Consider the following 15,075-nt stretch of genomic DNA (forward strand, 5'->3'; position numbering starts at 1 on the left):
AAGGAGCGTTAGAGTAGATTAAGGTCTATGATGGTGGATTAGGGTGCATTAAGGAGGACTTCGTGGATTATAGTGGATTAAAGGGAATGAAGGTAGATTAAGATTGATGAATGGGGATTCGGTGGATTAATGTGCATTAGGAGGATTGTGGTAGACTAACCGGGCTTAATACTCAATGAACCCTAATCCACCTTAATGCTCCTTCATCCACCTTAATACTCCCAATCCACCTTAATACAACCTAATCAACCTACATCGCCCCTAATGCACATTAGCCTACCCTATACGGTCTTAATCCTCCTTTATCAACACTAATCCATCATAATCCTCCTTCATCCACCTTAATACTTATTCATGCACATTAATCCAACTTAATCCTGCTTAATAGTCCCAATCTACCTTAATACACCCTAATCCACCTCTATCAGACCTAATCCAGCTCCATGGTCCCTAATACACCTTAATCCATCCTAATCGGTCTTAATCATCCTTTATCAACCCTAATTCACCTTAATCCACATTAATCGATCATAATATTCCTTTATCCACCTTAATCCTTGTTCATGCACCCTAATCCACCCAAATCGGTCTTAATACCCTTTCATCGACCCTTCACCATAATCCACCATAATCTGCCTTAATCCTCCTCCACCCACCTTAATCTTTACTCATGCATCTTAATCCTTAGTGCACTATTATCCACCTTAATATTCTTTAATGCCCTCTAATCAACCTTAATCCTCCCTAATCCACCTTATGTCAATCACTAATGATTCATTAACTTGGGTAATCATTCTCTTATACAGGGGTGGACATGGTTTGGATCACTTGTGGCCTTCCTTGGGTCACGTGATACTTCCAGTTTACAACGCAACCTTGAAACATAGAGATCTAAAGGCTTTCGCCTTAAAATTTAAAAAAAAGAAACTCAATGTTGACTAGCTAACGCTCATCACCTGCACAATACCACGGGTATACTTGCCACTAATTTTTTTCAGGGCGCGAAGCAGAATCTATAATGATGCACTTCCAACTGAATAACAACAGTTAGCGACGTGCGAGGTGATCGAGTCGCCCCAGAATATTAATCATAATGAGGACAACCGCAACAAAAACGCTGGTGAGCAAGACGGAAGAATGAAAAAAAAATGCAGCATTACGGGATGCTTTGCTACGAGCTATAAAAGAAGACGCCTCAGCTCGCAAACAACGCTGTTCTTTGTCGGAACAAAGTTCTTTCGGCCAATGTCATGCAGCCACTGCTTCCTGCGCAAGCCGTCACGCTTTCCTTGTGGTATCATAAAAACGGCATAACCATCTTCAGGCTTCTTGCGGCAGTTATATGCGCAACAGCCCGGCATTGCGCTAGCAGATAGAGCAGGAAACACAGCGTACAACGTTCGCTACGCCGAGCCAGCCGTGCGGAGGAAAATGGCGCGAACGAAAAAGAAAAACACAAGCAAAACTCAAGATCCGCGCGTTTCCAAGGGCAACGGCAGGGAGACCAATCGTCGTGCAGAAAAACGGGGGCAAAACTGGTTGCCGCGGGGGAACGCACGACGGGCGTGGAGAAGGCGAGGAGGCCGCGCGGCGGCGGCAGAGTTCAAAGAGTGTCGCTACTTACAAATTATCAAGGGATTTTATGTCGGCCTAGGGTGCCTCGATCCGCGCCGGGAGGCGGCGCTGACATCGAGGCACCCTATGTCGGCCCAAAGCCCTCGCGCTCGGCAGCTGCTGCGCGAGCCTTCTCCGCCGGCCTTTTCTGAGCTACTACGTTGAAATTTCCGTCTCATGGTTAAAGAACTGTCTTCGCCCGAGTGGAAAGGGTGAGATAAAGAGCGGCCTGCAAGATCCCGAAGAACTGATCGTTTAATTTCTTCGCGCTTTGTTTATCGCACGCACTTCCGACGTTTACCCCCAACATATTACTGTTTGTTAGAGTAACGGTTATTTGGAAGAATGCACAAAACAATATGGAAAAGCTATAATTAGCTACATTCCGTTACGTTTATGGACCACAGTCACGAAATTCCGTGCTCTGTTGCCAACGCATGGAGCACCGCACAGGCTAGAACAGGGTTTTGCACGTTAATTTTTAGAATGGTAATTTGAGTCGACACAAACAAGCATTAGATGAAGACAAACTTAGCTGAAAGCATGGAGGGAATAACTACAGGAGAGCTTTTGTATTTGCAATGGCGGCCTTTTCTCTGTTTCTCTGATTCACGTCTCTCGCATAAAAATGCATGCGAGTCACAATGACGAAATGCAGTACCTGGCATGTAAAAGTCGCCATATGCTCTACTCATCCAACTCGAGCAAGGTTTAGCAATCCCAGTTTGTCTAGCACGTCCCAAAAGATATCCCCCAAAATGGGACCTTCTTTTAAGGAAATAGAAACTGCTTTGTTTGCAGTATTTGTAAACTGTAGCATGTTTTTGGTGGAATGCTTTAGGCACCCTTGCTTGAAGCTCTCGTACACCATAAGGTATGAGTCACTGCCAACAACTGGCACTGGAGAGCTGATATCTTCCATACAGGAAGGGTAAGTTGTGCCCTTGGAGAATTTGTGCACCACGTACATAGCCTGAAGAGTAGTATGAGACGCTATGATCCACTGCTCCATTGGAGTAAATGTGGTCACAGTCACTGCATTTTGGCGAGTCAGCTTCAGAAATTAACTCGAGCATTCTGAACTCGATCAGTTCATGCAGGCGAGCTTGCTTCCAATGGTGTGCTTCTCTCAATTTCTTCAGTGTCTTGAACACCCACAAGCACAGCGCTCGTTGCACCCTCCACACTTCCATGCAGACCTCTCTTTAGAGGCGTGTACAGACTAAGCAGTGGCAATATTAGAGTTAAGTTCACACGTGAACAAGTACAGCTCACTACTTCGATCAGGTGCCGGCGACAATGGGAAGGGACCGCGCTGGTCGGGCTGAATGTTATGAGCTTCCCCTTTGGAATGGGGCGGTGGGTTGCGCCACCAAGCCCTTGCTATTATACTGCCTAATGTCCTACCTAGATTAAAAGAAAAAGACAAAAAGAACACCATGAACTCCCACAGCCAAATTTCCCGACGCCCTAGTGAAATTTGCTTTTGTACGTCTCCGTTTTTTGTCGTTCCCTTACTTTTCTTCCACCAATCTTCCAATCACCTCTTACTAATTTGTATTGCGGACATGTTTACTTTTCCCCTGCTCTCGCTAAACCCAAGGGCTTCAAGGAGGCCAGTGGTTTATCACTGGCCTCCTAAATCAACCGCTGGGCAGATATCTTCACATTTTAATAAAGCATGCTCCATCGTTTCTTTAGTTTTACCACAGCAAGCACATGCTTCTTCCTTCTTATATCTCACTTTATAGGTGCACATTCTAAGGCATTCTGATCTCGCTTCGAAAAGAAATGAGCTTCCCTTTGAGTTATCATAAACTGTTTCTTACCTGATTTCGTTTTTTTTCCTCTAAAGTAGTTACTCATGGCAGGTTTCTTTTCAATTGCCGCCACCCATGAGATTACCTCAGCCTCTCTGATTTTCCGCTTGACGTTCTTTGTTGCTGTGTTGCTCACCCTACAGGCCGCATACTTGCTGGTAAGCTTCCTAGTTCTTTTCTTCCACTGTGAATCAATGTTTTTTTCTGTACAAATACCTGAACACTCTCCGAGCCTATTTGCTTTCTTCTGTATTCTTCAGTCATTCTTCATAATGAATTTTACTCTGAGCTTCCCTGACTTCAAAACTTGTCCAGCCCATATCATCCTGCACAGCTACATTTGTGGTCTTCCTGTGAACGCCCAATGCGAGGTGTCCCACTGACTTTTGGTTCCCATCGAGTCCTGATTGTACCCCTGATGCCTAATAGATAGAACAATGCCTAATAGATAGAAAGTTAGAAACTGTTTAATCAGACATTTTGCAATGCGCTCTACAACTTTCTAATTGGAATTGTTTGCCTAACTTCATTGCTTCAGAAGTTGATTAATTTTGACTAAGTATGCAATTAAGCATAATAAAAAAAATAGTGACTTTTTCCATGCGATAGTTAGCATTTGGTCACGTCATCTTAGAGTGCATCGGCATATTTTTGAACCAAAGTTAGCTGAGTCACCCTGTATACAACGCAGTCACTTCACTCGCTGCTGCTGCCGCGATTACTCATGCCAGCGTTTTGGCAGTGAGCATCTGCGGTCATTGAGTGTGTTGTTTCCATGCGAGCCATATCTTGAGTACGATCTGCGATGCGGACAGTGTGGATATATAGTCGTTAGCTTCCTGTGCGCTATAGCACCCATACGCTTGCGCGTCACCCGTGTTCACGAAGCCAAATGTCACTAACTTTCTTTTTCTTTCCTGCTCGTTTTCATCTCTGTCCACGGGCAATGTGCACCGCAGGCTTCCAGTAGGGTACCTCGATGCGCGAGCCCGCCACATCGAGGCAAGCTAGCCTCCAGGATCCGTAGTGGTGACGGTCACTCCGAATGTTCGTCTTAACCGAAGAGTACGTCTGAGGCAGTTGGTCTTAAGCGGATTTTTTTTTTGTGTTGAATTTACGGAAAACCAAACGTTACCATGTTGTTCATTATATGCGAGAATTCGCCTTAACCTAGTTCGTATTAACGAGATGTCACTGTACACTTATATAGGATATCTTTAATTGCACTACTCATCCCAATGCATGTTCTGCCGAAATTAACGCTTTATTTTTACAGCGATAACTCTTGTTCTATCGCTACGCTCGTCTTTTGGACGGCCGCTGAAGCAATCCCGAAGTCTTTCTTCCGAGACGTTAAAAAAACCTCTTAATTAGTTTGAGTAAAATTTTGTTATAGTGGAGTCGCGTCCGACCCGAAAATACATGGTTCAACATTCGTTTCAAGCATACATGGCCATACCCAGAAAATATTTTTGGCAAAGGTGTTGTGGGGACAACAGTGACCATGTTGAATAATTTTTATTCACTTAATTTCATGTGTGAATCAAGCACACCGTTGACAAATGCGACAGTATAAACATACAATGCATATATTGACTTGTACATATATTATAATTTACACATATGCAAGCTGTACTGAGCAGTATATCGCCACGGCAGTAATTTTGGAGGGTGAGGACCCCTTAGCCTTCCCACTGGTTACAGGCCTGTAAGCATATATTTGGTGCACTATAATATATTGGTGATAAACATTTCTTTATTTAATTCAATTATATATTCTTGTCAGTTACATGGAGCTTCTATTTATTATAACCACATGAAAACTGGATCATCAACACATGCATATACTCTCTGTACACAAAGGTTGCTCTGGACGGCATCTCTTTTTATTAACAGTCCCCTTCAACACACGTTTCCTTTGGCATGCACACACCCTTCTGCACCTCTAAAACAGTTTCAGTGCCGGTACCGATCGGCACAACCTCCTCGTAGGGCATTATGAATTAGCAGCATCCGCTAAGCGTTGTTCTTCAGGCTCCCAGGCTCTGTGCTTGCTTGTCGGCACTGCAGAGGCTGCACATCTGAAGCAAAATGGACATGCTCAGCCCAGCATACACAGTGGCAGATGCACATGCTTTCAATGGCTGTCAATTCTTACTCAACAGTAGGCATAGGCCGGCATACTCGCTAATGAGTTGACCAACTCATACTCTCTGCACAATCATTTCACAGGCTGTGAGACAAGAGCGTTAGTGAGTGATAAGTGTGTGAGTGGACATGAGCATAAACAGGAGTGAGTGCTGGTTAACGCGAGTATGAACAGAAGTCAGCGACGGTCAGTGGGCGCGAGTATGAATGTGGGTGACTGTTGGCGAGTGTGAGTGCACACGACTATGAGAGAGTGCATATCCTACAATAATTACACTATGGGTGAGTGAGTACAAGTGAGTATCTGCTTACTCTGCCAATCTATGATAGCAGGCTTCATTGCACGTTGGATGCGCGTCACGGTAATTTGGCATACTGGTGAGATCTGTGGCCAGAATGAGCCAACGAGATTACGAGAGCTGGCAGCATGGCTCCTTCACTCCATGCATCATGCTGCAGTAAAATAAAAAGTGTTTGCTGTTTTTCTGTTGGCTGCAAGTGGGGTCAGTCCAGGACTGTTCAAAGGGACATTGATGAGAACATTGACCTCTTATTGCCAGAATTTTGCAAGAAGAAATACCTTTGCACTGCACTTGAAGGTATGTGTATACGAGGCCAGAACATCCAAAATTAGCTTCACACCATTTGCTGCAAGAGGGTGAAACTTGTGGGCTTGCAACTAAACATTGCAATGTACACCTCGTGTGAAACAATGCCTTCATATTCACAGCTTTTGTAGTGTAGGTCATTTGACTTACAAGGAGCACTGTCTCAAATCTTACGGCAACTCTTCAGCTGAATGATGAGCATAATGACCTATTGCCAGGCAGAGAGTTTCTATACTTCGTACACAGAGCAAAATCTTGCCCCACTATCTATGCGAGTTTCTAAGGACTGCTGTGACACTACGACAATACTACTAGGGTTATGGGTGGCTCGGTTTGTCTTGAACGCAGTTTGGCCCAAAACATGGTCATTTCTTGTGAGAATTCCTGCATCCCAAGGCCTTTAAATCAAAGCCTCCCGTCGTGCAAGCAGACCTGTGCCAGCAAGTTTGGGAGAGGGGGGACCTTCCATGTGCAGACTGCGCACAGGAAGCACAACTGCTACCAGAGTCTGTGAGTGAGCTTCATAAAATCCTGCTAGCCTTGCCTACGTCTCCTTGGTCCCCACAGTAGTGAGCATGGAAATGCTCACCGCTACTTGAATACTCGCATGTGAGGAATTCTTTTTGTATTACGGCAGCAGATGCCATGGCTGCCCATAACATAGATAGCAAGTCGGAAGACCCTCATTATGTGCCTCATTTTCTTGGAGGAACCCTTCAATGATGTTGACTACAGCTATAGCTCACCTGCTCATGGTAGTAGCTGCAAATGTAATGCTAAAGGCTTTTGAGCACATGCACGGTTATCCTTTGTTGTCTCAGGCTTGAATCACGTCATGGTTGTTGGGCACGCATGCAGCAACCATGGTGCTTACAGTGACAACGTCTATCATTGTTTTTTTTATTGAGAGTTCTTTATCATGCAGAATAATGTTACAAATGAGAATTGCACAAACATACAGAGGGAGATCCCATAGTCAACAGACTACAGGGGCCCTCCCGTTAGAAATGAGTAAGATATGCAAATACAAAGCAGGTAGGTATATGTAAATATACAAGGCACTGTATTAAATGAGTCACTAGCCAACACTAAAATATTTTAATAACACAAAGCACAAGCAAACAAACACAAGCAAAGTAAATGGTAATGATGATATAATTGCACTGAGTGCAAGAATTTTCGGACATTTGATTTGAATGTGTAAAAATGAGAGAGTATCTTAATATGACTATGACATGGTAAGGAGTTGCAAAGTAGTGTGGCTGAAAAATTTGTAGTAAGTTTAGCATAATTAGTAAATAAATTTACCATTTTGGTAATAAATAGTTGTCGGTAGAAGCAAAATGAGCTGATGGGGACTGAGAATACAGTCTGTTAATAATTATAGGGAATGGGAGCTTTCCGTTCACAGATTTATGATTAAGTATTCTAAGTGAGTATAGTAAAACCTCGTTATAACGAAACGGGATATAACGAACTAATGGACATAACAAAGAAATTGTGATTCCCCTTGAAATTCCAACAGATGCCCATGTATAGAAAACCTCGTTGTAACGCAGCTCAAATTTCCTCGCAATGGGTGTAACGAACCTTCTTTTTTTAGAGCGCAGTTCTTTGGTGCCCGTTCCTGCATTTCGCGGCACTGTTGACCCTTGCCGTAACCAGCTCCATAGTCGGGGCTAGCGCTCTGCTCAAGCTGCGCGCACTCCTGGCGCTATCTCTCGCGCACGGCGCGAGCCTTGCTCTCTTCGCTCCTCCACCAATGCCACCCCTTGTCCGTCGATTATTATCATGTCATACAATTCAGGCGGGCTGCCGCATGTGCGGCGGCAATCAGCGCCGGCTCAGTGGCGGCTGATGTGCTGTTGCCCAAGCTGAAACACATAGCCGCCGCCGTTCGCCACTGCTTGTACCCTTCACCCCCTCCCCTCCTCTGTGGCGGCGACCGCGCAAGAGCGCGCTGTGTTCTCTGGTTGCACATCTTACGGACATGGAACAACCGCCCTGTAACCCTTATTATGCATTGGAATACTGCAACAGAGTGCAGGGTAGCAGAAAGGGTGGGGGAATTGGAGCACTCATTCATAAAAATACAAACTGGCAAAGGGTCAAACAGGAATGCAAGGAGCATTTATGGCTAAAAGAAAAAGTAGCGGGGACGAAAACACTTCTAGACTTTGTATACCTTTGGACAGGATCAAATGCTAAACAGAAAAACAAAAAAAATGTTGGACTACAGCAGCAGACATCAATTAGCTAGGAAAAGGATGTGAGATAATTGTTTTAGGAGACATGAATGTGCATGTTGAAGATATGGATGGGTACACAGACTCCACATGTAACATGCTGCTGGATATGTGTGAGAGGCTTAACTTAGTTGTCTGTAACTCTACTGAGAAGTGTGACGGGATCGTAACATGGGAGGTAGGGGGTCGACACTCGACAATAGATTATGCGTTAATGTCACATAGGATGTACGATAGATTAGGAGCCATGATTATTGATGAACAGGGCCCCAGAAGTATAGGTAGCGACCACAAACGTATCAAGTTGAGTTTTAACAAGGAAACTAAAGCACGAACGAGGCGTGAGGAAATGCCAGATGGGATTTTTTACTCAGAAGAGCAAGTGGAAATAGCGGCCAAACAAATTGAAGAGGAAATATCAGAGGGTACTAATTAAAACTGACTGGACTTACCCAAAGTTATTGAGACTATTTGGGCGTGAGCTAGGTAAGGTGCCAGTCAGGAAAACAAGGCAAGGGATACGAAAACTCAAGAGCTGGTGGGATGAACAGGTTAAGAAGGCCATAAAGAAACGTCAGGAAGCCTCCAGGGAACACAGGTATTCCAAAAGTAAGGGAGAACCTGAAGCAGAAGTAGAGAGGAAATGGGTAAACTACATAAAATGCAGTAGGGAAGCATCCTATTTGATCAACGAGAAAATCAAGACAAAAGGGTCCCAATGGCTGTCAAAAGTAAGCAATTAAAAAGATAAACAGGCAGCTAGGAAATTCTGGCAACATCTGAACTCCTTGGGTAATAGGACAAGCCTAGAGCAGAGGTATATAGTAACAGCTCAAGGTACTCAGTTAGAAGGAGAGGAGGCAATGAAGCACGTAGGAACCATGACATGGGAAAAATTTGCAGAACAGAAAAATGGTACATGCAGTATGTCGGAGAGGGACAGCCCGGTCAATCCACTGCTTTCGCTTGGACAAAGAGAGTGGGAAAGGGCCGAAAAGAGGGTACCATAGCACATCGACAGGTCCGGCGGATGGTATTCCAATTATGTTAATAAAGAAATTGGGCCCGAAATCTAAGAAAGCATTAAGAGAGGTGGTGAGCAAAATGCTAATGGATAGTAAAGTACCTGATGAATGGAGGCTAAGTAGGATGAGAATGATATATAAGGGAAAGGGGGACAAAGATGACATAAATAACTACCAGCCTATAGCAGTGACGTCAGTGGTTTACAGGGTGGCTATGCAGATTATAAAGGACAGACTGCAGGCATGGGTAGAGAACGAGGGGGTGCTTGGAGAGCTACAAAATGGGTTCCAGAAGCATAGGAGGCTAGAAGACAATCTGTTCTCACTAACACAGTGCATTGAAATAGCTGAAAAGGAACACAGACCCCTATGGCTGGCTTTTTTGGATATCAAGGGAGCCTATGACAGTGTACTTCAAGAGGGCTTGTGGGGCATTCTGGAAACTTTAGGAGTGCAAGATGGAGTAACCAATTTCCTAAAAGATATCTATAAATGTAACCGGGTGATTATAGAATGGGAAAAGCAGGTTTCGGAGCCTGTAATGATTCGGCAGGGGCTTAGACAGGAGTGTGCATTATCACCTCTGATGTTTACGCTGTACCTACAAGGATTAGAGGACAAAATACAGCAAAGTGGACTCGGCTTCAACCGATCATTTTTCAAACAAGGAAAATTGATTGAACAGTGATTACCAGGACTGATGCATGCGGATGATATTGTATTAATGGCTGACAATACAGAAGATCTGCAGGGATTGATGGACATATGTGGTACAGAAGGAGACAGATTAGGCTTGAAGTTTAGCAAAGAAAAATCACCAGTCATGATTTTTAATGATAACATTTGCGGCGAACATAAGATACAGGAGGCCACGCTGGAGATAGTCGATAAATACAAGTACCTTGGGGTGTGGATAAATAATGGCATTGAGTATCTGACAGAGTACGAAAAATATGTAACTACTGAAGGTGACAGAAGTGCAGCGACTATGAAGAGTAGGGCACTGTGGAACTACATTAGGTACGAGGTAGTACGAGGGATATGGAAGGGGTAATGGTTCCAAGCCTGACTTTTGCCAATGCAGTTCTATGTATGAGAGCAGAGATCCGGCAACAGTTGGAAACTAGGCAACGTGGTGTGGGTAGGCTCGCTCTGGAAGCACATGGCAAGACACGAAATCTTGGGGTGCAGGCGGATCTGAAATGATCTTCTTTCGAGAGCAGAGAGGCTAGTAGCAAGATAGCATTTGAGGAACGATTGAGAAAAATGGAAATGCGGTGGGCTAGGAAGGCTTTCAGTTACTTATACACGAGGAATGTTGACCCAAGGTGGAGGAAGCGAACTAGAAAATTGTCAAGCAAATACTTGGGCAGCAGCGGGGGAACAGGTCAGGAATCATCCGTCAAGAAAAAGCTTAAGGAGACAGAGAGGGGTATGTGGAAAACAGAGATGCAAACCAAATCAACATTAGAGACATACAGGACGTTTAAGCAAGAAATAGCCAAATAAAATATTTACGATAACTCTAAGGGAAGCTCATTGTTGTTTGAGGCCAGGACAGGTGTATTGCGGACTAAAACGTAAATTAAATTATGAGGTTTTACGTGCCAAAGTGTTATATAGGATTATGAGGCACGCCGTAATGGAGGACTCCAGAAATTTCGACCACCTGGGATTTTTTAACGTCACCTAAATCTAAGCACACTGGTGTTTTCGCATTTCGCCCCCATCAAAATGCGCCCGCCGTGGCCGGAATTCGATCCCGCGACCTCGTGCTCAGCAGCCTAACACCATAGCCACTGTGCAACCACGGTGGGTGACTAAAACGTACCGAGCCAGATACCAGGAGATAGACTAAAATATAGTTGTGCGGGGCGTGTGGAGAGGAGGAGGAAATGGCTGAACACCTGATACTTGCTTGCAAACAACTTCACCCTGCAGTTGAATGTAACGGGGAACTATTCAAAGCTTTGGGTTTCAAAGACAGTGAAAGTAAAATAGACTTTGAACAGGTAGAAATAACCAAATGGAGGCTATCTGATTGGTGGATAATATCAACACAAAAATAAAGGAGTAAATACATAGGTATACATGCATACAGTACCGTTCAAGGCTAGGTGGCGCGTGCCGCCGCCCGATTCAAGGGGTTGAGCACCCACCCACCGACCCACCCACCCACTTACCCAGTGCCATTGGTTCATGCAAGCATTGGTGCAAAAAGTCGAGCATATATCCATCTATTTCTCCGACCACAAAGCTTCCTTCATGACAATCAAGAACTGGGAGTGCAGTGTTTCTCGAAGAAGGAATGTGTGAATAAAAAGTTGTCTCTAACTGTACATACATGTCTTGCACGAATTCTTTGCCTCAATATATCGAAAAGCCGAAACAGCTCAAGAGCTGCGCTCAAATTTCGCATTAGGAAGTAATGTAATTGTCCGTAATTTTTTTCCACCAAGAGGATCTACTGACCATTCTAGCACCCATCAGGTCTGTCCTATCGCGCGCGACATGCGCGTCTCCTGTGCGCGTCTCCCGGCCTCCCCTTTCCCGTGGAACTGGTGGACCCCCCCACTCTTCCGCCGCGTGCGTGGGGCGGCCCCGACTGCAGTTTTGTTGTTGCTTGTCGTCTTCGTGTGCATCAAGGATCGTGCGAGTTCCCACCACCAGAAAGGAGATGGACGATGGCAATGGCAAACAGAAGTGCATAACAATATTAATCGAGCAGAAGGTGGCTATGCTGAAAGCCGCCGAGTCCGGCGTGAAGAAAAATGTGGCCGAAGATTTTTGCCATAATGTTGAGCACGCTGTCGACAATATTGAGCAGCAACGAAGCTGTCGCAAGTGGGGTAAAAAGGCAACAGAAAGAAGCTGCGAGCCCCTGCTTTCGAAGCTGTAGAAAAGGCGGTCTTCAAGTGGTTTTTGGATGCAAGAGAAAGCGGCACTCCTGTGAGTGGGGCACTGTTGCAGAGCAAAGCGAGGGACTTCGCGTGCATCATGGGGCACCACGATTTTGTGGCAAATGTCGGCTGGCTGCAGCATTTCAAGGAGCGCCACGACATCGTCGGCAGGGCTGTCAGCGGGGAAGCGCAGTCTGTCGACTGCGAAGCTGCAGTGGCGTGGGTGCAAACAAACATTGGACAGCGGCTAGAAAAAAATACAGTGCCAAAAATTCGTTAATCGCAGATGAGACCGCCCTGCTCTACCAGATGCTGCCGCAACAACCTTGGCCCTCAAAGGTGAATGCTGCCAGGGCGTTAAGCAGAGCTTGATCCGCATTACCGTGTTGCTTTGTGCCAACATGGACGAGTCGGAAAAGGTGCCGGCCCTCGCAGTCGGCAAAAGTGCGTCACCACCATGCTTTAAAGGTGAACGAAAGCACCAAGTGAGTTATGTGTAGGCTTGGATGACGGGAGAAATTTTCTCACAATGGCTGCGGGAGTGGGACAAGCGGCTGGGCAAGCAGAACCGCAAGATATGCCTCGTGCTGGACAACTGCACGGCCCACCACACTGCCGCTGTGCTCAAGAACATCAAGCTATGCTTCTTGCCGCCAAACTGCACTGCAGTTGTGCAACTCTTCGGCCAAGGCGTTATCATGAACTTTAAGTCCGGCTACCGCAAGCGTGTGATCGACCTGATTTTATATGAGCATGATGCACGAGTCCACGATCGATTTGTACATGGCGATCGAGAAGCTACAGGCTGCTTGGATGGCTGCACCGGCAAGCACGATCACCACTTGCTTCCAGCATGCCTCATTTGGAGTCAGCAGCGGCGGTTACAGCGAAGACATCGGTGCTGCCGCCAACGAGGGTGCTGCGGGGGACCAAGCCCTAGCGTTGTGGGACACCCTCCTTGATGCCGGCGTTGTGCCCGACTGCGACACCTGCTGCACGTACGTCAGTGCCGATGCTGACGCGGTGACGACCGAAGAGCTAATGGAGGCGGACATTTTGCGCGCGATGACGGGGGTGCTTAATGACGACAGGGTCGACGACAGCCTGGAGCCTAATATTGGCGAACCCGACGTACCGATGCCCGCACAAGCGCTGAATGCGGCAGACCTGCTGCGCCGCTTCTTTGCCGCTCATGATGACGGCGAGGATGGACTCGAAATGTCGGCTGATGCTGTAAAAGCTATCATTCGCCTGAAGAAGGCACGGCAAAAATCTATCAAGGGCTTTTTTCCTGCGAAGTGAGCCACTACCTGGTGTGCTGTTCATCAATCAGCGATGAGCCGTTTGGCGTGAATAAAGTATCAATTCCTTGCTGGTTTTTTTTCTCGCTTGTTTTTTTTCCGTGCGACGGCCGTTTTCCTTTTTGCGTGGCAGGCTGCTGCGAGATTTGCTGGTGAGTACATCCTCTCTTGCTTGCTAATTGTAGATAGAAATGGATAGTGGCTATAACAAACTAATGGTTATAACGAAGTAATTGCGACTCCTCCTCCTTCAACTTCGTTATAACGAGGTTTTACTGTGTTTGTGTTTAGTTTCTGTAATGACAAATGATCAGAGCTGAGCAATGGAGATGCTTCTGATGTGTAGCTGCTACATGTGAAGATGCGAACTGCTTGATTTTGGCTACGCTGCAGTGGGGATAAATGTGTGGGTTACGTGTTCCCCCATGATATGATATGCAATAATTATTATGCGTATGCATAAAAGCATAGTACAGGGAGATGGGTGCCGATATTAAAGAAATTGTGAACTTTCATTAATACTGTAATCCTATAAGCTGCATTCTTTGTTAAGGACAAAACATGCTCATCAAATTTTAGGTGTTTATCTAATATGACGCCAAGAAACACTACACTGTCAGTAGGATAAAGTGTGCTGGAAGCAAGGGTTAGCAATGGAGGCCCTGGGAAAAGCTTTTCTTTAGCGGAGAAAATGACGAAGTTAGATTTTATAGTATTAATGTGTAGTCTGTTTAGTTGGCACCAGATTACAATGTTTGCCACATCGTGGTTAAGCTTGCACATTAATAGATGAAGACTTTTGTCTAAGAAGGTAGTAGTGTTGTCGGCGTACAAGGTGAAGGAACAGACGTTGTTGGATTCAAAAGAAAGATGTCAATCCAATCTGTTCCATTTCCCAGAATTCCAGTGCATGCAACAGTGCTACTTTTCCCTTCAGGTGGATGTGCGAGACGCTATTGCTAAAGGAACTGAATGCACGAGGAAGCTTTTTCAAAAATGTTCCAGTCAACGATAGGTGCTCAATACTAAAGAGGCTGAAAACCGTACTGCAGGCCATCCAGAACACTTCACTGATTCCCAATATCACTGACAGAAGCACCGAGATTCCAAGGCATAAATAATACAACCACTCACACGTCTCTCTGTGAGCCAACTTATACTGCAGCCAACAAGCTGACCACCAATTCAAGAACTGTAGCAAGCTTGGTTGGCCAAACCAACTGCATCTTCAACTACATGACAGAGAGAGCACAGAAAAAAAGAACCTGTTGACCAAGTGGTCATGTGCTGTATTCTTCCTGCTGTGCTCTATCTACTATGGTTGTGCACTAGTCATCACATGATGCAGGCTGCACTATATTGTAATTTGCCTCTTGTAATCTACAACACTTGAAATAAACATAAAATGACTGC

The 15,075-nt window shown here is 45.4% G+C and overlaps 1 protein-coding gene across 1 annotated transcript in view; it reads right to left on the bottom strand.

The window, feature by feature from the left end:
• Nucleotides 1-4,933: 4,933 nt before the first annotated feature.
• The window catches only part of lt (vacuolar protein sorting-associated protein light), a 184,138-nt gene continuing 173,996 nt past the window's right edge, over nt 4,934-15,075 (bottom strand). The window contains exon 23 of the mRNA XM_055075699.2: nt 4,934-5,515. Within this exon, the coding sequence (XP_054931674.1) occupies nt 5,465-5,515 (51 nt within the window). The 3' untranslated portion in view covers nt 4,934-5,464. The remainder of the gene's footprint in view (nt 5,516-15,075) is intronic.

This window comes from Dermacentor andersoni, chromosome 2, assembly GCF_023375885.2.
Source record: "Dermacentor andersoni chromosome 2, qqDerAnde1_hic_scaffold, whole genome shotgun sequence".
NCBI lineage: Eukaryota > Metazoa > Arthropoda > Arachnida > Ixodida > Ixodidae > Dermacentor > Dermacentor andersoni.